This window comes from Hippopotamus amphibius, chromosome 9 (genome assembly GCF_030028045.1).
Source record: "Hippopotamus amphibius kiboko isolate mHipAmp2 chromosome 9, mHipAmp2.hap2, whole genome shotgun sequence".
NCBI classification, from domain to species: Eukaryota; Metazoa; Chordata; class Mammalia; order Artiodactyla; family Hippopotamidae; genus Hippopotamus; species Hippopotamus amphibius.
In genome coordinates, this window is record NC_080194.1 from 113,513,955 (window position 1) to 113,539,104 (window position 25,150).

The following is a 25,150-nucleotide window of genomic DNA, read 5'->3' on the forward strand; positions in this document are numbered from 1 at the left end:
GGCGAGAAGAGCGCCGAGTCCGGCAGTCTGAGCCGAGAGGGAGGGAGAGCCGGAGAAAGTGCGGGGAGGAGGGGGTGAGCGAGGTGCAGGCGAGGATGCAGCCGGCGCAGGCGGCGGGGGGCGGGGAGGGGAGGCCGGAGGCTGGGGAGGGGGCGGGACTCTCCCGCCGGCGCTCGCCCGGGCACTCTTAGGAGCGCACGCGGGTGCACACACACTCACGGGCAGGTTGGCACAGGCATCTTGCACGAGCACTCCCGCGCACACGCCTGTGCCCACGTGCGCACGCTCACAGTCATGCACAAACCCAGACACGCGCTGGCACACTCACCCCGGAGAACTTCACATACACACGCTCGCAAACACACGGGCTCCCTGCGCCACCAGGAACCCACAGTGAGAACTGCCGGGTGTTCCCCAACTCCTCCCCGGAGACCCGGGCCCCCGCCCCGCCCCCGCGCCGAGCTGGCGGAGCCTCCCTCCGCCGCTCTCTCCAAGCTTTCCTCCCGGGTCTCCAGGGCAGACCACCGGCCTAGTTGCCATGGCGACGCCGGCTCATCCTTTTCGCCACTCCGGCCCCCACCTAGCGATTCCTTACGCCCCTCCCCCGCAGAGAGCGATCGGGGGAGGGGGGAGGGTGTCTGGCCCTCCCCTACCAAATATCCGTAGGGGCGGGGCCTGAGGGGCGGGGCTTAGAGATCCGCAGTGACCCAGGGGCGGCCCAGGGAAGAGGGTCTGATCCGCCTGCGGCCCCTGGTTGGGATCTGGGGGTCTCGGACCCCGGCTGGGAAACCTTACAGTCTGAGGTCCGAGGCTGTGGCTTCCCCCATCTCTTTCCTTTGGGTGATCAGGCTTCTCTCCTTGTGACCCAACCCGGCTCCCGAGGACCCAAGGCCCCTTCTCAGGGATGGCATCTCCTTTGGGACTCCACCTTCCCTCACCCTCCCATCTCCAGTCTGTCCCTCAGGTGGAGCGGGGCGTGGGGCTTCGCTCTGAATGCCCCAGAGCCCTGCAGGCCTTCCTCCCCCCCCTCCCCCGTGTCGCACCTGAGCCCTGCCACCTGCCTGTCAGTCTAACTCCAGCCTTTGATCTTGACTCTCCTTTGTCCCAAACTTGCCAGCCCCAATGACAAAGTCCTCACAGTGACCTTCAAGGCCCAAGACCCTGACTTCTGCAATTTCGTCCCCCTTGCTCCTCTTGCTGGCTCTCGGGAACATAACTTGCGGTTCCTAGAACACACCTGGATCTCTCAGACCTGTGGGCCTTTGCTCACACAAGTTCCTCAGCCTGGAACATCTTTCCTTTCTTCAGGGGTCATCCTGGAGCCCCTCTTCCTAAGAGACTTACTGGAACATCTTCCCACCCCCAGCCCAGCCGCCAGCTTCCAGTGCCGTCTCAGCCTCAGCGCTGATAACCTGGTTTGTCAAGCCTGTTTACATTTCTGTCCCCCCCACTACCAGGGAGCAGAGGCTGCCCCAAGCTGGGCCTGGTACTAGGCTGGCATCGCTAAATATTGTGATTTTAGGTTGCATAGCAATGTGAATATACTTAACATTTCTGAACCGTGTGCTTGGAAATGGCTAAGATATGACTATTCATATGTGGATTTTTCCCCGTTTTCTTAAAGTAAGAGAAATGTGAAATCAAACTATACCTGTCACCTATCAAAAGGTGAAATTCAAAGGAAATGTTAACACACAGTGTTGGTGAGGATGTGGGTAAGTGGGCACCATCTCTGTAGCTGAAACGGAGCAGGACCCTGTCTTTGCACCCATCCCACCCCACCCCTGCCATGTCTTCAGCCTGCCTTTTGTCAGTGGAAAAACTTTAGCCAAAGAATAAGTTTAATCAGAGAAGTGAGAAAATGCAGAAATAAAGGAAAACAGTCCAACAAGAATAAATAACAGTTTAGTCATTAAGTGTAGTTAAGGACCTTTAGTTCTTCCTCAAGGGCCATAGATAATATTCTGAGCCATATCCTTTGAGCTGTTTTGTAGATACTGAAACCCCCACCAGGGGGAGGAAGTTAACTACATGTGACCAGACTGTAGCCATGACATAAGCTGCCACAGTTTGGAGAACCGGCCTCAAAGAAAGGGGAACAAATCTAACCTGGAACTAAAGACTAACTGTACTTAAAACAATCAAGGTGACACTGATCAGATCACCACATGACCAATTTCAAGATGACTGTCAGAGCTGCCTGTGCTGTTTCTACACATAGCCCCTTCCCTCCGTCTCTAAAAGCTCTTGCCCACTGATTGTCAGTGGCGGGGAGTCAGCCTTTGGACAGGAGTTCACCCTTCCCCCTGGTTGCCGGCATCCAAAATAAAGCAAACTTTCCTTTTCACCAACCTTGACCCTTTATTGGCTTTTGAGCGGCAAGTAGCCGGACTCCCACTTTCAGTTGCATAGCCACTGTCAGACTCTTTGATCCAGAAATTCCACTTCTAGGATTTGGCCCATGAGCAAAATAATAGAAGTTCAAGGTTATGAACGCAGTGGCAAAGATTGCAAACAACCTAAATGTCCACGGGTGGTTCAAGCAGTTATGACATAATTTGACGCAATGAAATAGCATGCAGCCATGACAAAGAAAGAGGCCCTTTATATACGTGTGCAGAATCATCTTCACAATCTCATGGTAACTGAAAAAAAGTAAGGTACAGAAGCATGAATGGAATGCTGACAGTAGCGTAAAAAACAAAAAAGAGTTTCTGTATGTTTGTTTATTTGTGTATAAATTATTTCTGGAAGGCTGCTCAAGTAAGTGGTAACTATGGTGACCTCTGAGGAGGCTGCTGGGAGGCAGAGGAGGGCAGGAATAGGAAAGGTTTATTTTGTGCCATGTGCATATGTATATTACCTACTCAAAAGAATACACTAAAATAATATCTTTTTTTTTAAATTAAGGCAACCATTAGGCTTCCTTTGAGGTTCTCCAGGATAAGAAAGGAGGCAGGACTAAGGAGACACCATCCAGGACTAGAGCGGGTGGGTTTGGGCAGGGGCAGACCTGGGCCTTCAGTGACAGGAGGGACAAGCTGGGCAAGAAGCCCACGCCCTGCTTCCTCCACGGCTTTCTTCTGCTGAGGCTTAGCTCGGGCCCAGCAGCTCGCCTCCAGAAAGCCTTGTTGCAGGAAGGCAAGGATGAGACTGGAGTACCAGCCAGTTGCAGAGGAAAATATAGACAGTTCTGAGCCCTGGTTTGTCCAGAGGTGGAAAGGCTTTTCATCCATCCACTGAGCCAATAAATATTTATTGAATACCTACTCTACACTGTGGTGTTTTGGCCATGACCGAGATCAATGATCTCTGGCTTCACAGGCTTGTAGGGGAGATAGATAAACACACAGACAGCTCCAATGCAGTGAGACTGATGTGATGACACAGGATGGTCAGAAAACTCAGGTTCACTTCCCAGGGGAAGTGTTATCTCAGCTGAGACCCAGAAGATGAGGAGGAATTACTGCATCAAGTAGGAAGAGTGTCCCAGGCAGAGGTGTGTGCAAAGGCTGGGGTGTGCCGTGGAAGGGAAGCTAGGGAAGAGCCGAGATGGGTAGGTAGACAAAAATCTCGAAGATCAGGGTAGGAAGTTCAGAATAATACAGGAGCCAAGGGAAGCCACTGGAGGGTTTTAAGTAGTAGATCCACGTGTTCCGGTTTGTTCTTGTTGGGGGAAGAATGAATAGAGATCAAGTAGTCCACAGGCCATCTCAATAAGCTAGGTGAGACATAGGGTTGGTTTGAATGTGGGGGTGGGGAGTGGGGGTGGGGGTGGCAGCACTGGAAGGGAAGAGAAGTGGAAGGATTTGAGATTTAGGTTGGAGATTGAGCCAACAGTGTGGTTTTTTTTTTTTTTTTTGGCCGTGTGGCATGTGGGATCTTAGTTCCCTGACCAGGGACTGAACCCGTTCCCCCTGCAATGGAAGCACAGAGTCTTAACCACTGGACTGCCAGGGAAGTCCCAGCAAACCCTTGATTATGGGTCTGTCAGGAGAGAAATAGGGAGAGGTTTGAGATAATTCCTAGGTTTTTGTGTTGAGCAGAGCATCTAGAGGAACAGGGAGCCCATTTGCTGCGATGGAAAGAAGGCGCAGGTTTGGGATAGGAGAATCAAGAGCTCCATTTGGGATCTAATGACTGAGATGTTTTTGGACACGCAGAGCCATGAAGCAGGAAGTTGGGTAGGGGAGTGGAGCTCAGAGGAGAGGGCTGGGCTGGAAATATACATTTGTGAGTCACCAGCATATAGATGGTATTTAAAGCCATGAGACTGGATGAGATCACCTAGGGAGAGAGGGTATAGATAGAAAAGAGAAGGTCCAAGCCTGAGCAGCTCAGAGGAGGAGTCGAGAAAATCGGTGATTGAGGCCTCTGTGCCTGGAAGCAGGGATGTGTGCGCTGCTCTCTGTTGGTTCCTGGAGACGGAACCAACAGAGAAGTAATCGTTGGATTTGGCAAGGTACAGGGTCATTGGCAGACCTGGAAAAGTGGCTTCAGTGGGGTGATGGGGACGAAGCCAGGTCTGAAGGATTTGAAGAGTACACTGAAGGTGAGGGAGTGATGACAGCAAGTGTAGACAGCCCCTTAGGGATTGTCTGTCTACACTCTAACGATGTGCATCCCTGAGTTCTCTCCCCTGTGGTTCCCGAGGGCAGAGACCATGCCCCAGTGATTTCTATCTAAACCGTAAATGGAGCCCAGCACATGACAGGAGCTCAACACATTTATTTAATGGTTGGGTGAATAAATGAATGGATAATTCACTGCTTATGTCCAAAGGGCCTTTTCTGGTAGAGAGGACAGCTGTGTTCTTTTGAGGGAACAGAGGAAACTGCCAAATCCACTCCAAAAGCTAAAGCTTCTGGACCCCTTCTCCCAGGACCCCATCTCTCAGCTAAGCCCCCAAGGGCTGCTGCATACAGGGCTGGGGAGGGAGCCCTGGGCCAGAGCCAGGAACCAGGCTGAGTCCCTGCTGCCTCTCACATGCCTGTGACATTGGGTAAGTCACTTCCTCTTTCTTAGAAGAGATACGTGTAGGGGAAAGAGGCCCACAAGAGCCAGTCCGGGAGGCCCCATAGATGCTAGTCTGTCTCCTCGTTCCCTGCCTTTTTTCTCTCTGTGCCTTTTCCTTGTTGAGGAAGTAGAAGCTGACCCTGACAAGTACCTCCCAGGGTTGCTGTGAGGAGAATGGGTGGGTAGTCCCTGAGGGACGGAAAGATGAGGGGTTCGGATCCAGTGGAGGAAGGAGCCTCCTTCCATAGGGCAAAGGACCTCACACACACCACAGACACATGCCTGGTGTGGTGCATGTTATGGAACTGGGACCATCAGAGGCTGTTGAACAGGCAACTGTGTAGTAAAACCAAGGAGACGCTGAAGTGTCCTTGGGCTTGGGTGGGGTGGGACACATGTGTGACAGACAGGCCTACCTGCCAGTCAGAAGGGAGCTAATTCTTAGCTGCTGAGGGGGACCAAGAGGAGTGAAAGTGGCTGTTGGGAAGTGACAAATAAGGGAAAAACTGAAACTAGAAAGGGGAAATGGAATGGCCCTTGGGGGAGTCCACCTGGAGAAGGGAAGCCTGTGAAGGTTCCGTGCGTGACAAGGAGACCTGCCCTGAGGCGGGCCGGGGGGCTTCATCTGACAACCCCCATGCCTGCCATTCCCCCAGCAATACCTTTTCCTGCAGCACCTGATGCAACCTGATGGGATGAGGCAGGAGGGCCTGGAGTCTGGGAGCTGTGCTTTCCTTGGGCAAGAACAGGGAAACAGGCAGGCAGGCATGGACACTGCTGCCACCTGGTGGAAATACCTGTTATTTCTCTAGGTTGCTCACCACAAAGTTGTCCTCAGCTGAGCACTAAGAGACAGAGTTTGGGGCACGGGGGAGACTCCTGTGCCCCTGCATTTGAGGACACAAGGAAAGGGGGAGGCTCAGGATGGAAAATACACACCCTTGGGAAGTGTGTGTTGGCCACATCACTTTGTCCATCTATGCCTTGGCTCTCTCTTCTGTAAGATGCGGGCAGTAGTACCTACCTCATAGGATGTTATGATGGTTAAATGAGTCAGTCCATGTAAAGTACTTGGCATAGTAGCAGGTGCTCAATGAATGCTATCTGTGGTAGATCCAAGGGACAACTGGAGATGTTTAGCTCTGTCCCCACCGCCCCTCCCCCCCCCTCCCCCGCAACCCCAGAATCCACTGTGCCTGCTATACAAATGCAGCTTTCCTCAGTCCCAGCTTTCAGCAACATTGCCTGAACAAGTCCCCCATTTGTAAATCCTGGGGCTTTCAATCCTATTGTTCTATTATCAGCATCAACCCAAAGGCTCTGTGGGTCCCAATCTCTTCCCTTTGGATTCAGAGGCTTGGGGGAAGGGTCCCAGATCCTAGCATTCTCTCTCCCCTCCCCCCAGAGTGTGTGATCAGAATGGCTCTGGGCTGTGACATCACAGAGCCCTCACCCGTCACAGGAGTGGAGGGGTGATGAGGCCATGGCAGTGGGCCCAGGTGTGGATGTGGCTAGTTGGGCTGGGGACCATAAAATCAGGTGGGAAGCTGTCCTGGGAGCAGTGGGAAGGAGGAAGCCTGCAGTGCGGGGTTCGTGCCCCTGAGAGGCTGGGAGGCCAAGCCTGGGCTTTTCTCTTTGCTCTCCACGCTTCTCTCCCATCCTCCCTGCCTGGCGTGGGTTTTCTCATGGAGAGCTCAGATGACCCTCAAGAAGTTCCTGGAACAAAATTAAGGCCCTCCACAGCTGTACTAAGGCTGTGTGGCCTGGCCAGGTCCTGGGTCTGCCTCAGCCTCTTGGGTGGGGGTAGGGGTCTGCTTGGCTCTTTCATAGACTTTGCTCTGGGTCCCCAGCACCCAGCCCGGAGAGTGCCAAGGCCTTGGCCCAGGGAGCAGAGTCTGCACTCTTCCTAGACAGAGCTGACTTCTTTGATTACCCAGACTCGGACCAAGCCAGGCTCCTGGCCCTGGCCCAGTTCATTGGAGAGAGACCTGTCATCTTTGTTAACTCAGGTACGACCCAGCTTGAGAAGGGGCTGCCCTCCTAGCCAGGGCCTGGAGGACAGCTGCCTTTGGCCCTTTGGTTGGAGGCGAGTCCAGGGCCACTATCTTCACCTCACTGTCTAATAGGTTCTGACTCCAGGCTCTTCCATCACATCCTGGTGGGTGCTCTGGTGGTGGCCTTCTTCTTCGTGCTTTTCCAGTTCTGCACACACATGTAAGGCCTGTCGCCCTCCCCCAGCCCTGCCTACCTCAACCTTCCTTGGGAGAGGCTGAAGGACCCAAAACCCGGGGAGGTGGTGTGACCTCCCACCTCTGATCTCCACACCCCATAGGAGCTGCAAGAAAGGGGCCTAAAAAGCTGGACGAGGGCCCTGGACTCTGCCCCGAAGGCCCATCCCCGCCCTCCGCTCCTGCTGATGAAGAAAAGTGCCGGCTGCTTTCTCCTGGACTGCTCGGCGACCAGCCCCGGGGGGTCCTGCCCTGTCCTGCGGGCAACCAGTCACCGTGCTTTCTATCCTCGGGCGCCTGCTCCCTTCCCAGCCCCAAAGAACTGGGTGAGGAGGGCCTCGGTGGCGTTCACGCAGTTCGTCTTTATTAGCCGTCGGTAAAGCACCTCCCAGGGTCCCCCGACCCCAGCCTGGAGGAAGTCTTGAGAGGTCTGTAGCACCAGGGACATGCCAGGGCCCGAGGGCAAGATGTGCAGCCTAATGGGGAAGGGACCGGGCGCCCCCCCCCCACCTGCCCCCGGGGTTGCTCAGCACTGGGAAGGCTGAGGGGTTCGCAGCCACCTCCCTCCCCCACCCCAACAAACGAGTTTGAATTTGGATGAATTAATAAAATAAATAAGATTCCTCAGGCTGGCCTCCCCGGAGAGCATCGATGGGGACAGCCGGCCCAGAGCGAGCCCATGGGCATCAGACAGGGTGTCCCCCCTCCCTCCCGGGTGACGGGGAGCTGAGAGGAGTTTGCAGCAGGGGGGCTGGGATGGCCTTGGCAGCAGGGCCTCCCCCACAATTCTTTGAGTCCTGGTCCCCTCAGTCTCCCCACAGCCTCAAGCCCTAAGCGGATGGGAAGGGGTGCACCTTCTTCCTCTTCCTTCGCTTCTCCAGGGCCCGGGGGAGGTGAGGGAGAAAGGGGGTATGCAGGAGGGGGTCGACGCTCAGCTCAGGCACTGTGAGGCGGGGTCCCCTCTCCCTGCCTTCCATCTCACCTGGTCCCTGCCCTCAGCCCCTGAGGGGACGTGTCCCCACCCCTTCGGAGTCCATCTCTCAGTTCCCGGGGGTCTGTCAGGGTAGGAGGCCCCTGGCTGCTACGCACCCAGCAGCCCCAGAGCCCTGTCCCCGCGGTGTAGGGGTGGGATGGGGAGGGTCCCCCGGCCCCACCCTCAGTCCTGGGTCTGGCAGGGAGAGGGCGGCCGGGAGCCTCGGGGCCGGAAGAGGCGGCAGGCCCCGCGGCAGATGAGGAAGAACCAGTAGAGCTGCGGGGCGAGGAGCAGCGCGGCGCCCAGGTTGACGTGGGCCGGGATGGCGAGCGGCACGGCGAGCAGGGGCAGGCCCGCGTGCCGCCCGTAGGCCCAGTACAGGTAGGGGAAGAGCAGCACCCGGCAGCACAGGAAGCTGAGCAGCATCAGGGCCCCGTTCACCTTGTGCAGCAGCGTGTGCTGCTGCTTGTACTGCGGGCGGGGCGGGCAGACAGAGGGGCGGCGTGAGGGGCGGGGCGCTCCGACCACGCCCCCGGCGCAGCCCCCCGGGCCGCCACTCCCTCCACCCGCCCCCCTCCGCCCTGACGCCTCCCCTATACCGACTTTTCATCTGTCCTTCAACGAATCCCCGATCGGTCCCCAAAGGGGCCGCCCTTCCCTTGTCCTCCTGTCACGCTCACACACCCTCAGCGCTCCGCTCACCTGGATGAGGATCTTGCCAAGGCAGACGAAGGGGGTGCTGACCTCTGCCATCAGCAAGCAGCCTAGAAAGAAATCTCCCTTGCCTTGACGCCACACCTGAGAGGAGAGGCAGAAAACAGCTTGGCCTGAGCCTGGATTCCTGGGCAGCACCTGTCCTGCCTCTCTCCTCTCTGTCTCTTTTGGAGATGCTTCACTCTGAAAGTCCGAGCACAGGTGAACAGTCGCAAATCTGGGAGCATTAACTCATTGTATCCCTCCAATCATCCTGCAGGTGAGATGATATCCCTGATACGACAGTTGAGGAAACTGAGTCTCAGAGGCAGTGGCATGTAACTGCGGCTCCAAAGCACCACAGCCGGGTGTGATCCACCCTCTTGCTGTTTGGGACTGGGCTGGAGCTCAGTAAACCCTCCATGGGGCCCTCCATCCTGGGCCCGCCAGGCTGCTGGGACCTGGACCTAAGGCTTCCTCGGCTCCTGCAGCGCTGGCCTGAGCACTGGCTCTCCGCAGCCCCCACTCACCACCGACAGCGGGAAGCACACAAGCACCATGACGGCGTGGTGGAGCACCATGAGGAACTCCTTGTGCAGGTAGCCGCGTGCCACGGCCCAGGTGCTGCCCGGGGCTCTGGTTCCCCCTTCATCCCCTCCGTGCCCCTTGACCTGGTGCTTGTGCCAGTGGCAGAGGAACATGGCGTAGATGTCGTAGATGAAGTAGGGCACTGCAAATTGTGTGTAGGCAGAGGAAAGCCAGTGTCTGTTGGGCAGAGAGAGAGAGGGGTCAAGGAGGAAAGGAGATGGACAGGGCAGCTGCCAGGTGCTGGGGTCCATGCTGGATGTGTCATGGGAGTCAGATCTCAAGTGACATTTGCAACAGCCCTGAGACGGAAGTGGACTCTCAAGTTACATGATGGAACCCGAGGGTAGAGGGTGAGAAACTTGCCCAAGGTCATGTGATCACAGAGCAGGTAAGTAGTAGGGCTGGGATCCAAACGCCGACTGACCTCAGAACCCACCCATGCTTCATATTCTTTCATTCATTCACATTCTCCCTCTCTCCCTCTCTCTCTCTCTGCAATATGGTGGCAGAAAAAGGAAGAGGGCCCCAAAGACAGTCACAGACCTGAGGGCCAAGATAGAGTGAGAAAACAAGCCAGACCAGATCTGAGAGACAGCTGAGATCAGGACGAATTACAGCAGAAGAGGTGGGGGTGGTGGAGAGCTTATTGACTGACAGTAATTGACTACTTATTACATGCGGGCACTATTCTAATATTCTAACCCTTTTACATGTACAAACTTATTTTCTCCCCACAAAAAGCCTATAAAGAGTACGTAGGGTTGTCACCCCATTTTACAGGTGAGAGGCTAGGTAACTTGACCAAGGGATAAACATGAGAAGTCTGGCTCCATAGCCCTCACTCTCAGCTCTGCTGTCCCCTAGAAGATTCGAGACAGGGGTCACAGACGGGCCCCACTGGGGAGTAGGTGGTGCTGTCAGCACTGCTCGTTCTGCTTGAATGTGGCCCCATCTCTTGCTTTTTCAGGTACAGCCAAGCACTAAGGAGAAAACGCTGAGCAAAAGGAGCCAGGAGCAGAGACAGTCCCATGGACCTTGAGAGTAAACAAAAATGAAAAGTACACGAATATGCAACATTGCATTTTTCTTCTCGAGTCAGCACATGAAGCACTTTCTCTTAAATCCATAGTCCTGTGACAGGTCTGAGATGGGGGTGAGAGGTCGAAGAGGCAGGCCCAGGGGAACTCACCCAGCTCGGTAGAGGGGTGACAGCAGTGTCAGCCAGAAAGGACACGAATGTGAGCACCGAGTAAGAGGAGCTGCTGAAGGAAGGAGTGGAGGGAGACCGGGGGGCAGGCCAGCTGAGGACCGGGGTGCGGGGGAGATGGAAGCAGAAGGTGAGCCCTGGGGTAGACTGGCCTGGAAGGGCACAGGCAGCCCACAGTAGCAGGGATGACTTCAGGAAAAGAGAAGCAGAGACCCATGCTGGAGCCTGTGACCAGGAGGGAGAGAGAGAGGACAGGAAACAGCAGCCCAGGTTAGAGACGAAGGGCAGGAAGGTGGAAAGGGGCCCAACTGGCTCGAGAGAAGTTAGAGCAGAGAGTGGCCCGGAGACACAGCCACAGCAGACACAGTGGCATTACTTGTTTGTGGGGGTCCAGGCCCTCCAGGCCCTGGGCTTCAGTGTGAAGGGTTAACCCCTCCCCACCCTCTTCGGCAATTAGGTGCTCAGAGGTAGGAACAGCTGTCGCCCTGTGATTAACCCTGATCCTTCCCACCCACCTGAGGATTAAGGGGGGAGGGACAAGAACAGACTGGGGTGGGGGGAGAAAATGTAAGAGCTGAGAGGTGACCTCTGTAAGAAGGCAAGAGAAGGGAATGTGAGGGGATCCAGGCTCATCTTGGACTCAGGGGTGGGAATGCGGGGAGAGGACCAGAGGAAGCCAAGTCCCCGCGTGGGGCTCTGAAGAAAGAGTTTAGCATCCACTCTGTGTGGCCAGAACTGCTCTAGGCATCTGACTCTGACACACACAAGTTAAGTCCTCCTTGCAGCAGCCCTTGCAGTTAGGGATGGACCTCACTCCACAGACGAAAGTACTCAAGGGAAGGAGGGGATGTCTCTAGGTCGGAGCATCCAGACAATGTCCCTGGGGCTCAGCAGCCACCAGAGGAGGGGAGCAGGACTAGAAGTTACGCGTGGGGTGCCATCAGCACCCTCCCAGGCAACTCTGCAGCAGCAGCGCATGGGTCAACCTAGAGCTGGCCCGTCAGCACCACGGACAGGGCCCCTCTCCTCCCTCCTCCTGCCCCACCTCTCAGGCCTGGGCTTTTTTGGCAAACACCAGGCACTGCAGCAGCTCCCAGTGCCAAATTTTGGCCTCTTCACCCTCCACTCTCCACCCCACTGCCTAACCACTGGTGGCCTTGTTTGTGTCATCTGTCCCTCTCATGCATTGAGCTGGGGCTGGACACCTGGATTCTGGGAGGAGGTGAGGGGTGAGCCCAGCATGAGTAGGGAAGCACCCCAGTTGGGTGCTCGTTGGAAATGGGGTCTGAGGGGTGAAAGGGTGGGAGGAGGTAGGGGAGGAAATGACATTCAGAACCTACTGTGGTCCAAGAGGCCAGGAAACCTAGGAGCTGCTTTGAGAATCCTTTTTGCTCCCCACTCCTTCTCCTCCTGGTTCTGACCTTTAAGGACAGGATGTGGGTAAATTTATCCCTGGCTGTTGAGTTGCAGCTACTGCAGTTGACTTGCTTAGGCCCAAGTTATGGGCTTGGGGACCACTGAAGAAGTCCCCTAGATGATCTGGAGTACTCAGGGGTCACACATACACAGGCTGCTGGGACGGGGGCTGAGGTGGTCTCATGGCACTTACTGGTCATCTATGATGTGCTTGCAGGAGGTGGAGACGATGTAGCCAGCTGTGGAGGCCATGACGGCTTGGACAGAGGACACTAGCCTAGGGAGGAAGAGGGAGCAGTGGTAGAGGGAGGAGATGTGCCCCTTGGTTTCTCCTCCTTATTGCCCAGCGTCTGTGCTTCTCGGGTGCTCCCTGCCCATCTTTTCCCAAGGCTGCCTTGCCCAGGACTCAGCCCCATGACCTCAGGCTCCTGGACTGGCCCGGTTTCTACTCCTCAGTTCGCCCATTCCTCATGGGGCACTGAGTCGCCTTCCTCTTAGGAGGACACCAGGGAGGTCATCGTGAGGTGAGATGATGCTGTTGTGAGGTGAGATGATGCTGAGGACGACTGGCTGATGACAAGGTCTCTTCCAGGGGAGGGGTGGGGGGACACAGCACAGGATGGCAGGGGGAAGCCCCCGGGCCTGTTCTTGGACCACTCAGCTGCCCAGTCATCATTCCAGTCATCCCATGGCCCCTCAGTTGCCCCCTGGGCACTGTCCCACTCTCTCCTTGCCTGCCACCACACTCCCCTCCCCAACTCCAGCTAGAACTCTAGGGTTGTGTAGAGTTCCACCATTCACTCCTCAGTCCCTCATTCCCCCAAACAGATGCCCCAATAATACACGGCCCTGTGCCCCTTGCCTGGTTCCCTAACATCCTATAGGAATGTTTTAGTCACATGCCGGCTGTGTTTTGGAGGGTGGGAGGGTGAATGGGAAAGGGAAGGGGAGCAGGCTGAATACTAGTAGACCAGATGGCTGGGTTTGGATGAGGTCTCCTGGGACAGCAAGTAAGGCAGCAAGGAGAGAAGGAAGCTTGGAGGTAGAGCCCACCAACCACTTCAGGAGCCCCCAGTCCCCACCAGGCCAAGGCTCCCTTCCATCCCCATAAAGCCTGAAAAGGGGAGAGGGGCAGAGAGGAAGGGATGCAGTTTACCTGGCTGAGACAATGACCGCGTCAGCCTCCTCCCAGCGCAGCTGGGGCAGCCGCTGGAGCGTGTTCTTGGAGAGAAGGAAGAGTCCGGGGAACACCACCCCCCCAGCCACCATTGGGGTCAGCATGGTGGCTCAGGCCTCGGGCAGGGAGCCGAGCGAGCGGCCAGGAAGGGACAGGGAGGCTGAGCTGAAGGGAGTTAGAGGTGCAGAAGGGACGCCAAGCCAGGGAAGGAGAGAGAGAAAGAGAAAGGGGCACAAAGGGGACAGGGTGGGGATGGGATGGGGCTGGGGAGTCAGAGCAGAGGCCCGGAGAAAGGGAGTTAGATGAGGCTGGGGAGACGGGGAGAGACTGGAGAGAGGGAGGATCCAAGAAAGGGAGCAGGAGAAAGCCAGCCAGAGGGTTGAGAGAGAGATGAGGACGGGAGGACTGGGTGAGAGGACAGAGGGAGAGGGTACAGGACGGGAAGGATGCAGATGGGGGAGGGGAGGGAGAGAGGCAGGTGGGGAGGGGGGGCTTACGTGGAGAGGCTGGGAGGGCCCGAGGAGGCGGGGTGGGGGGTGGGACTGTGGTGCCAGCTCTGAAAGGGAGGGAGGGAGAGAGAGGGAGGGTGGGAGGGAAGGGAAGGGAGACAGAGGAGCGGTGGGGCAAGTGGTCAGCGGTCAGCACCGCTCTCCCGCCTCTCGCTGCCACCACGGTCCCTGCTGCGCGGCCCGGAGGGTGAAGGGGGCATCATAGAGAGTTAGTGCCCAGCCCCCTGCCCCCTCGGTGGGGAGGGGGAGGGGGAGGGGAAATCACCAGCTTGGGGAGGGTGGGGGAGGGGGAGGGAAATGATGGCACCGACCAGACACCGAGAAACCGGACCCGCAGCAGCGTCTCCCCATGCAGCTCTGAGCCACAGCGGCGGCGGCTGCGACAGAGATGGGGGGAGCCGAGAAAGAGGGAGGGGGAGGCCCTTAAAGAGACAGCCGCTGCGGCAGGCACAGGGGACTGCTGAGGACAAGGGCCAGGGGAGGGTCGGCTCTCCTCTTGGGGAGAGAGGTGGCCTAGGGCCCTTCGGCCAGCTGGGAGGGGGCCGTGGGCCCCCAGATGGGCCGGACCCTGCTTCCCACCAGCATTTTGCCAACGCCTGCTGTTTCCTCCTCTGCCAAAGCCTCTCAACATGTGTCCCTCAGCCTTGGGGTCCCAGCTTAGAGGCACCCACTCTGGCAGAGAGAGAGAAAGACGATTCCCTGGAGGAGGGAGCGGGAGAAGTTGGTACATCTTGCTGTCTCTGAAGAATGAGTGTAAGGAACACATGGGAATAAAAACACCGTAACACAGTATCCTTTGGGCTAAGAGACCCCCACGTCCTTCACCCCAACGGGAGGGAGGGAAACTCCAAGGTATGTATACATGAGGTGCCTCTAGGTCCCAGCTCCGCTGCAAGACTGTCCCATGATCTCCTCTATTTTAACAGCACTGAGTTAATGGCACGTGTCCCCTTTTTACAGGTCAAGAAATGGTCCTGAGGCCTTCAGTGACCCTCTCCAAGGTCACATAGTTAAGAAAACGCAAGAGCCCTCTCACACCAGGCGGCAGGGTTTGAAGAGGGCAGGGAAGCGCTGTCTCTCTGAAAACCCACCTCAAGCCCTACAATGATGCCCCTGCCGGTGTCCTTCCGGCTGCCCTGGTCACTCTCTTTCTCTTCAGGTTTATTACACTCCTGGATCCCCTTCCTCTGCAACTTCACAGCCCAGTTTCCGCGTGGGAAAGGACCCTGGGGGTTGGCTGATTCAAGCCCCTCATTCCACTGCAAGGAAACCCAGGCCCAGTGACTTGGCCAGGGTCCCGCTGCAGGTCAGAGGCCCAGCCAGAGCCACACTGGCCTCTGAGCTGCTTCTCAGCCTTTCATGCCGCCTCCTTGGAATTCAGCCTTCTCGTCCTGAACCCAGCCGCCCTGTAGACTTCTGTGTGACGTGGGGCCCTGCTACCAAAACCGTACTTTGGTTTCAAGCCTACCCTAAGATACGTCCCAATAGTAATCCTACGATTTGCCTTTGCCTGTCCAAAGCCCGTGCCATCACCTCCCTAGCCAAAGGGCTGGCATTTGCAATTTTGTGCTGCCCTCTAGTGGCATACTGTAGGAACAGACCCTGAGAGGACTCTGGCCTTAGGCCCCCGGAGCGGGGGACATTTTTAGAGACAATAGTGGACCTAGCTTCCTGACCTCAGGGCTTCACTTAAGGGGAAAAGGGACCCAACTTCCTGAGTGTTTACTATGTGCTGGACACAGGATGAGGTGGTTGATTTCACTCTTATTTAATCTTCCCAGATGCTAGTATCTTTGTTTTAGGGACAAGAAACTGAGGCTTAGAGATTTAAAAAAAAAAAAAAAAAAGACAAAAAACTTGCCCAAGATAACACAGCTATGAGAATTGGCAAAATTGGCTTTCAAACCCATGTTTGCATAGCTCCAGAGCCAGAGATGAGCAAGGCTACAGGATGGTGCTGAGTTGTGGGGAGGATGGGTGAAGCCCGGCCACCCTGACTACTCAGTTGAGGACAACACACCTGGTGAAGGAGTTGTGGCTTCACTTTGGACAGTGGGGATTAAAGCAGCTAGAGGTGGTTTTTTTGTCTTCCAGGCACCCAAGTAAGTTCTGCCTTCTGCTGGCTCCCTCTCCTCCCTAAGGTTTGGTGATAACTCACAGGTATATTATTAGTCTTTGTCAAATAGACCATACACTTGCAGCATAAATGCCCAATCAAGCCCATAAACATGTTTCGTTTGGCCAGCATGGTGTTGCCAGTATAGCATTTTCTTAAATTTTGAGTTATTTGTCAGTGTTTTAAAAAATTAGATTTCACATAAAAGCTTAACTTCTTTTAAGAAAAAAATCAGAAGATCAGACAGCATTGGGCCCACACTCCATGATGTTTGCCTGGAGCTGAGCAGCTGCCGCCCCTGTTGGATGGGATGAATGTAGGCCCCACAGAGCCTACATCTCTCGTGTCACTTGCACGAGTTTGCAGCCTCTATTTTATTTTAATATTTTATTTTATTTTATTATTTTATTTTATTTTATTTTATTTTGGCTGTGTGGCTTGTGGGATCTTAGTTCCCCAACCAGGGATTGAACCCAGGGCCCTGGCAGTGAGAACACTGAGTCCTAACCACTGGACTCCCAGGGAATTTCCTACTCCTATTTTATAGACGTGAATTCACCTGACCCTCACACAACATCTCCACAGAGAATGGAAGGTGAGTTTTCTTATTAAACCCATCTAAAAATGGGGGCTCTGAAGTTCAGAGAGGTTAAATAACTTGCAAGAGATTCCATAGTCAGTGTCTTTTGATTCTATACCCCCCGACCCACCCACTCTCGTATACACACATAGTCTGCTTCTGCTCTCATTAACTCTTCCTTAAAGCAGGAGATCAGCTCCAGCAGCCCTGGTCCTTGGAAGGATGCCCTCACCCTGTCCTCTTACTTGGATGCCACCAAGACAGCCTCTGGTCTCTCCATCCGCAGGTTGGAGTGGTTCTGCAGACCCCAGCAGAGGAGAGCAAAGCTCAACGGGAAGAAGATGCAGCCCAGCACAAAGAGCAGGGGCATGCCTGTCTGGGGTAGAGAAGGTGGGAAAAGATGGCTGTGAGAACACCTCAACACAGTGCCCCTCAGACTTAGAGATCCCCCCTTCACCCCAATAACTCAGTGGCCTATGGGGTCCATCTTTTGTAACCATCAAAAGCCATCAGGCATAGCTCTTCCCCAATCTCTTTGAGATCCTTACTGCAGTTTTTGTTTGGTTTGGTTTGGTTTAGTTTGGTTTGGTTTGGTTTGGTTTTTTTTTACACACAGGCATTTTATTTTATTTTTTCAGATCTTTCCTGGAGTATAATTGCTTTACAATGTTGTGCCAGTATCTGCCATACAACAAAGTGAATACATATGTATCCCCCTTTATTGAACTTTAAATATGCCTCATCCAGAGCAATTGCACATCCTAATTTTTTGTTATCAACCCAGTTCCAACACTTTTATTCATGTGCCCTGTAACCCCTGAAGCTGCTCTGTACCTCCCAGTCCACCTCACACCTGAAAATTCCTTCTTTCTCTTTTAACTCTTAATTATTAACTCACCCCATCCCATCCTCGGTCCACTCCACCCCCCCACCCCAAGCTCTTTGTGTCACCTCTTCCCTCTCTTAGGTCCTCACCTCGGAGGGGCAAGGTGGAGGCTAGAGATGGAAACTGGTGTTTCTCATCAGCACCAGAACTCAGAAAAAAAGGAAGGGTGGTGCAGGAGTGTTCAAATTGTAAAGATAACTGAAATTTTAAAAAATAATATTTCTTTAAAAAGAAAAAGACAACTCAAAGCATTATCCCATTTAAAAAGCAAACAAACCATAGGAAAACCCCTGAAAACATATATATTTACATATATGTTATTTTTGTCTGGAAAAGCCTCCCCTCCCATCGATTCCAGGGAGGGGAGGTGTGGGGAGGGCCGAGGAGAGATGTACGCAGTCAGGGCCTTCCATCCTGCACCTCTTAAGCAGCTTTGAGGGGACCTTCTCAGGATACAAGGAAGGCGTCAAACTGCAAGGGCACGAGGCAGAGGCAGCTCTACGGAGGCAGTTGGAGGGGACGGGAACATCACCTTCCTATTGGTGGACTGGTGGACGGTTTGGAATATACCATCTTCCCATTGGCCCACTTCTTGACACATATGCCCTATCATATGCTTCCAGGTGGAGGGGCCTGCTGGGGGCGGGGTGGGGGGTGGAAACCTTCTAACACAGAATTGACCAATTAGAATTCGTTGATGGCTTGAAGGACAGGATTCAGGGGTGGAGCTGAAAGAGGGGACTGGAGGAGGAGGTGGGGGAAATGAGAGCAACCTGAACAGTCATTGCTTTAACAGGGGATATAGGGTAATGGTTAAGACGGCAGTTCTTAGGGTGGGACCATCTGGACTTCCAATTCACACTCCACGAATAAATAAAAGAAACATACTGTATGGCTCCATCTGGACGAAGTTCAAAACAGGCAAAATGTCTTCAGTGAAAAATCAGAACAGCGTTTAACTTAGGGGGAGGTATTGACAGAGAGGAGACCCCTGGGAGCCTTCTGAGGGGGTGGGAATGCCCTTATACAGATCCAGGGGCGTTTACACAGGTACATGTCCTCAAGACATACTCCTCTCGTGTGTGCAGTTTATTGCAGTGGAAGCAGTCTTAGGGAATGCCCTGGAATTTTTAAAATGCTAAACAAATTTAGGCTCTTCCATTCCCTGAGTGATGGCTGGCCAATCTCTGTGGGCCTCAATTCTTTCATCTGTGAAATTGGGATAAAAATAATGTCAGCTCATTAGATGCTAACTATATAGCATTTAACATGGGCCAAACACTGATGCGAGTGCTTAAAAATATCGAGTCATTTCTTCAAAACAACTTTGTGGATGGGGATTATTATTGTACCCATTTTACAGATGAGAAAACAGAGGCATGGAGAGGTTTGGTACTTTGTCCAAGGTTACACAGTCAGGAAGTTAATGAGGTGGGATTTTTTTCAACCATATTTTCTGAATGTATTGGTCTCTCTCATATTAACAGATATAGAAAACTCATAAACTCATTTTCCTAAAGAAACTGAAAGGTTAAGGGGGCAAAAAAAAGAAGTGAAACATCACTGAATACAATTTAGACACCTCAGCCACATTTTCAGAGCTTATCTCTGCTAACAGTTCTTACTTGTTTACTCCATTTCCCCCCCTCTGGATAGGCCTTTGAAATCTAAATGAAAGGTTAAATCAAGACCAAGATAAGACTATTGAACACGAGGCCTCTGGTTGCCTAACCGGTATCCATCCTTACCACCTTCCTTATTTCGTTGAAGACTGAAATGTGCCTATTTTAAAAACTATATTTCCCAGCCTCCCTGGTAGTTAGGGAGGCCAATATGATGTAAGCCAAAGTCACTATGTGGGGTTATGAGGAAAGCACCTTTTTAAAAGGGAGATAATACAGTCATGAAGAAAAAACTATAGACAGCCCTTAAACATGTGAAAAGATACTGAAGGTTTGAAACTAGGAGGCCTGACTGGAGTCTGCCGGGTTACCTCCCCTGCTCCTGTGTAAGCTCCTTTCGAGGATTACACAGAGATAACATGGATAAACTTCTTCACACACACACACAGGCATCAGGGCCTGGTAGCTACTATTACCAGGAGCAGCCGCAGTGTACAAGGCACTAAAAACTAATATACTTTCTCTACCTTCAGTCATTAAGCATCACTGCAATCTTACATAACAATCTCCCCATTTTATAGCTGAGAAGACTGAGGCTCAGGTAAGTTAAAGGATTTGCCCCGAGATTGCACAGTCAGTGGCAGAGCTGGGACTTAGACTCAGGTCAACAAGACTGCTGCCTTCTAAGTTGGGAGCAGAGAGGAGATGAGGAAATGGGAGGTAGCAAAGTGGGAGCCAGCTTCCCCTCCGGTGCTGAGGACCAGTCGTTTTCTTCTGTAGCCGTGGCTTACCCTGGAATAGAGAGTGAGGAAGGGAAGAATACTTGGCCATGAGCTGGTAAAAGTCAGGCCCTAGTTTCACTGGAATCTGGACACTCTCTTCTACGTATTTTTCTTTCCTTATCAGGTTCTTCCTGTTCAGAATACAACAGTCCAAGGCTGCATGGGCTTGTCTGAGAAATAAATAATGAGGGGAGAAAAAGAAAAATCATGGTTTAGAGCAATGGCTTTCACCATTTTTTTTTTCACAACGAGCCTGAAGAGAGGCTTTCATTTCACAATTCAGCACAAGCACACACATGCCAAACTGAACTGAAACTTTCTCACAATACTGTCTGATTCTGATTATGTGCAGGGCACACTGTACTGGATCATCTTCCCCCTTTATCATTTTTTCTCCGAAAATGCTTATTATGACCCATTAAGCCATTTATGAGTAACGCGAGTTGGAAAATTCTTGGTTAAGAGCAGTTTCTCAACTTTTTTCACTATTGCTCCCCAAGCCTTTTTTAGACATTTTATTTCCTAAGCACCATTTCTCATGAACTTTTGATAACACAGATATACTGTATCTTTGTGCTTTATGTATCTAAAAGATATTTTTTGCCCCGCCAAGAACCAATATCTGCCCTCTTGGGGGCGCTATTACCCCTGTTGAGAATGCACTGGTGACATCATACCAATTCATCTTCTAAGCCACATTTACACGCAGCATCCCAACATCCAATAAAATAGTATTAGTCCCATTTTGCAATGACTAAGCTGAGGCTGCGAGGTTGTATTAATTATTGAAGACTGATATGGCTGGTAAATGGATTGGGAATCCAGAGACCTACCAGATCCTAGCTCAGCTGCTTAATTATCTTCTCCTTCCCTCACATGGAAAATGGTGGAATTGGTCCAAAGACATGTTCTCTAAACCTCAGGGTTTTTTTCCCCCATTTGAGCTAATAATTGCAGACATTTATACAGCTTAAGTTAGATGTCAGGCACCAATCTTTGCCCTTTACATACATTAATTAATGTGATCCTCACAATAATCCAAGAGGGAGATGCCATTATTACTTTCCCTTTCCGATTGAGGGAATCGAGGCACAGAGAGGTTGTGTGACTTGCCCCAGGTCATACAGGTAGGAAGTGGCACAGCTGGGATTTGAACCTTGTAGTCTGAGTTCCAGAGTACCTGCTTTTAACCAAGTATGTTAGAAGGAAACTTTTTATCAGTATTGAAAATAGAAAACCAGTATCACTTGTTATAAAGAGAAGGTAACAAAAAATAAAATGAAAAAAACTTGTTCTGACATTCTTGCTAGATAGTATCACATGCTTAGAATTCTGAGCTGGAGGCCTTGTCTCTCCTTGTTAAAGACAAGACAAGACAAGATAAGCATGGATAGAGAGGCGTTAAAGGGCTTCTGGCAGCAAAATGAGATTTTGTCCTGGAATAATCAGAAGCATTGAAAGGGAATTGGAAAGAGAATGGCTTTTGGGTGTGTGTGTGTATGTGTGTGTGTGTGTGTGTGTGTGTGTTCTTCCTGATGGGTATAACCATCTAAAATAAACCCAAGATGGGATGCATTCCACACACCGTGGTCGCTTGTCTGGATGTTCTAGGAGTGTCTGAACATCCCGTGGAGGAAGGGAGGCACGCCAGCCAGTTCTGGTGTGGGGGTGCAGCCCCTGGCTACACGCGCCTCCGGAAGGCAGCCAGCAGCGCCCGTGTGGAGGGGCCAGCATGGGGTGGCCACGCCCCAGTGCCCATCCAGGCTCCCATGACTTCAGCCGCCGCTTTCCTGCCCAGCCTGGCTCCCCAGGTGTCTCCCTCTCACCCCCAAGTGGACCTCACAGACCTGTCACACAATTCACCCCGGGGCCTGGAATTTACCGTTTCCTGCTCTTTCAGCCTCTGTCAAGTCCAAATGCTGTCTTGCACATCCTCTTTACCTGGGTGTCCTGCTGCCTCAGCCCTGCGGAGGTGTGTAGGTGTGATATCATCGAAGCCTGTGAATAAGTAAACGATAAGTAGCCAGAAGTGGCCTGTTCCCCACATGATACCCAGGGAAGGGTCCAATTCCCCCTCCCTGGGCTCTGGGGTGTGTCCTGGCCAGCGCACCAGATCATTTATTATTTAGTGCTTTTTTTGTACCTGTCCCAAGTTAGGTTCCAGGCAAGTTCAGTCCCACCCTTCATCTGTACAATAGGAAAGGCTGAGGGGGCACAACAGGTGAGTTGGAGTGAGAAAACTACGTGTCCAGACCCTTTTTTTCTCCCAAAGTGTGGCTGTGTGACCTTGGTCAAGTGTCAGAACCTCTCTGAGCTTCAGTTGAATGCACACAAAGTCCCATTGCCTGGGCTCAAATCTTAGTCCTGTCACTCATTAGCCATAAGAACTTGTGCAAGCGATTTAACTCCTCTGAGCCTCAGGCTTTTTATCTATAAAATGGGGACGAGAGCAGTACCTCTACATAGGACCGTAGGGTGACTGAACGAGATAGAGGTAAACAGTTCCCATGTGGCATATTGTAAATATTCATAGTGACAGTCATTAATAGTTCTTGTTTTTTTTATTTTTTTAAAATATTTTATTTATTTATCTGCACAGGGACTTAGCTGCACCTTGCGGGATCTTTGTTGCGGCATGTGGGATCTTTAGTTGCGGCATGTGGGCTCTTAGTTGTGGCATGCCGGATCTAGTTCCCTGACCAGGGATCAAACCTGGGCCCCCTGCACTGGGAGAGTGGAGTCTTAGCCACTGGACCACCAGGGAAGTCCCATGTTGTCTATTTTTTAGTGACCCCTGTTCTGTGCCAGCTGCTCTACATACATTTCCTCCCATCATCGCAAGGAGCCCTGCTAGTCTCTTATGTAATCCCTACTGTCCAGGTGAAGACGGAGGTTCAGGGCGGTCAACTGACTTGCCCAAGGTCACACAGACACATGGTGGCAGAACTAGAACTCAAACCTAGATCTTGCCTGGTTCTAAAATTCCTTTTCACTGGGTCCTAATTCTTTTCTATCTGTAAAGTGTAAATGATAGTTTCTGCCACTGAGGTCTACTGTTAGGATGAAATAAGATAAAGTCTGTGAAGAGGCCTCTACTAATTCTCTAGTTCAGCTCAGCTTCTTACTCCCCCAGGGATAAGAAGTAATTATCTAAGCACAGGCCTTTCATTTTCATAATAAGGAGGCTGGTGAACCCCCTATTTGTCTCTAGGAGGCCATATTATCTGATGTCCATAGGAGGGGGTTGAAAGTAGTAGATGAAAATCAGAACTGCCAGGTTCCTTTCCCACGTCCAAGCCGAGGTCTGCAGAGGTGTCTTTCATCTTCTGGGTTTTCTCTGTGTCTCAGGTCTCCCACCCACCCCATGATAATTGGAAGGACATAATCTTTTACTCTCTTTCCCAGGGACAGTGTAAAACTACAGATGAGAAAATGTGACATCGCCAGCTCTGAACTTTAGGTAAGGGAGATCTTATGGCTGTTTAGCTATTGTGAAGTCAGTTTCTTCCTGCCTCCAACAAATGGTGTGATGTGGGTAGAAGAGGGGCCCTGGCAAAGTGGGGTGCACACATCACCCCTCCTACTGGCTTGCCTTGCAATGAGCAGACTGGGTGCCCTGTCCACCCTCCTGCATAATGTATGCGCCCGTGGTAGGAACAGAATACCATCTGTGGTGAGTCTGGCCACTGCAGGCCATGGACATGTCCAGAGGTCTTGCCATGGCTGACGTCTCTCCGTTGGCAGGAGATGAAGAGACGGAAGGGCGGTGTGTCACCTGAAGCCCTTCCTGGGGCTGAGGTGGGAACTGGTTTCATCTTGGGTCTCAGGATTCTGCAAAGATGGGGGCAGACAAGAGGACAGCCCTAAGCAGGCAGTCTAAGCCAGACTTAGACTCAACAGAGGTGATATTGGGGACAGCTAGACTCCTGTTGACTGGGCTTGAAGCCCCATCTGAGAGGGCTGGGGTGACAGAGGAGGTGGCTGGGATCCTCTCTGTGGCTGAAGGGGAGAGGGGAGATTTGGGAACCAGGGACACAGACCCTGGCAATTTTCAGGGCTGCCTCAGGGTGCAGGAAATCCCCGGGGGTGGTGAGGTACGTCGGGGTGGAGAATATGGACAGAAGTAGGTGGACAGTGGTGCTGCTTTCAGGGGAACGTGCCAGGATACAGTAATGGTGGATGAAGTCTGAGGCCTCTGTGGGGGAGGTGTGCTTCCATGAGTGTGCATGTGTGTGTACATGTGCAAGCATGTGTGTGGAGAACCCAAAAGGTCAGGAATGAAAGTGGGAGGTCGGTCTGCCTTAAGAGCCAAGGGAACAAGGGCATCTGGATAACATCACTTCGCTGGTTGGATTCCTTTCCTTCATATAATCAGTAGGTTCTCAGTGGAGGTCCCCCAAGGCCGGGCTAACTGCTAGGGCTTGGGATGTGAAGGTGAATCAGACCCAGGCACTTGCAGTCCAATTGGAGAGCCAGGCAGTGAGATGGAGAATTTAAACACCTTGTGATAAGTGCTGGAACAGCTCTATGTATATGGTGCCCAAAGCAGCCACATCTGCCTAAGGCTGGCAGGAAGACCACCCTGAGGCAAAACCGAAGCAGTGGTTCAAAGGATGAGGAAGGTGTTGGGGGGGGGAGGGGGGAGCAAGGTGGAGACAGGGGAAGGGTGTTCTACGCAGAGGAAACAGCAGCTGTGAAACCCTAGGCACTGGTTCAGGAATCTTGAACAGGTCCTAAGGTGGAAACTTGCATGAGCTGATGGGGCACAAAACAATCTTATTTGTTTACATGTTATCTGGTCCTCTTCCCCCGGTGGAATATACGCAACACGAGGGCAGGAATTTGTCTGCCTTGTTCTCTGCTAGAGTCCCAGAGCCTAGCGCGGTGCTTGGCACCCTGTGGGATACATTGTGAATGAATACACGGAAGGTAGGCGGGGCCCAGAGTGGATGCTGTAGACAGTCGCCTAAAGCATGTGGGCTTTATCCTGGAGTCAGTGGGGAGCCCTTTGGGGGGTTAAAAGTTGAAAAGGCAGATCTGACGTGGGTTACAGGAAATCACGTTGACAACAATGTGAAGGTGGAAGAGACCAGAGGATGAATCTTAAATTTGGGCACTGTCAATAAAAATGAGGGGGTCAGGTTGAAATAATATTGAGGATAATTCTCCACAATTAAGAAGTGGCTCTGATTTTTACAATATCCCTTGGAGGCAGGCGTTTCCCCGTTTTACAGAGGAGAAAGTGGACTCCGTGAAGCCCAGTGGCCAGGGCGATGCCACACAGCCAGTCGGCGGTGTAGCCCGGGGGTGCCGTCTGGCCTTGGTAGCGCCGCAGAACCCAGCACACGATGAGGATC

At 52.7% G+C, this 25,150-nt stretch overlaps 2 protein-coding genes across 2 annotated transcripts; one reads left to right on the plus strand and one right to left on the minus strand.

Moving 5' to 3' along the window:
* Window positions 1-6,491: 6,491 nt before the first annotated feature.
* Window positions 6,492-7,370, plus strand: C9H16orf92 (chromosome 9 C16orf92 homolog). Its single transcript, XM_057750197.1, has 4 exons — window positions 6,492-6,555; window positions 6,867-7,025; window positions 7,143-7,230; window positions 7,349-7,370. Exons 1-4 carry the CDS (start codon window positions 6,492-6,494, stop codon window positions 7,368-7,370), a joined length of 333 nt encoding a protein of 110 aa, XP_057606180.1.
* A 216-nt stretch (window positions 7,371-7,586) lies between these two features.
* TLCD3B (TLC domain containing 3B) lies at window positions 7,587-13,737 on the minus strand. The gene is made up of 5 exons (XM_057750195.1): window positions 13,278-13,737; window positions 12,315-12,398; window positions 9,441-9,675; window positions 8,920-9,015; window positions 7,587-8,688 (listed from the first exon to the last, which is right to left on the minus strand). The coding sequence occupies exons 1-5, from the start codon at window positions 13,400-13,402 to the stop codon at window positions 8,401-8,403; spliced, it is 828 nt and encodes a 275-aa protein (XP_057606178.1). The 5' UTR covers window positions 13,403-13,737; the 3' UTR covers window positions 7,587-8,400.
* Window positions 13,738-25,150: the final 11,413 nt, after the last annotated feature.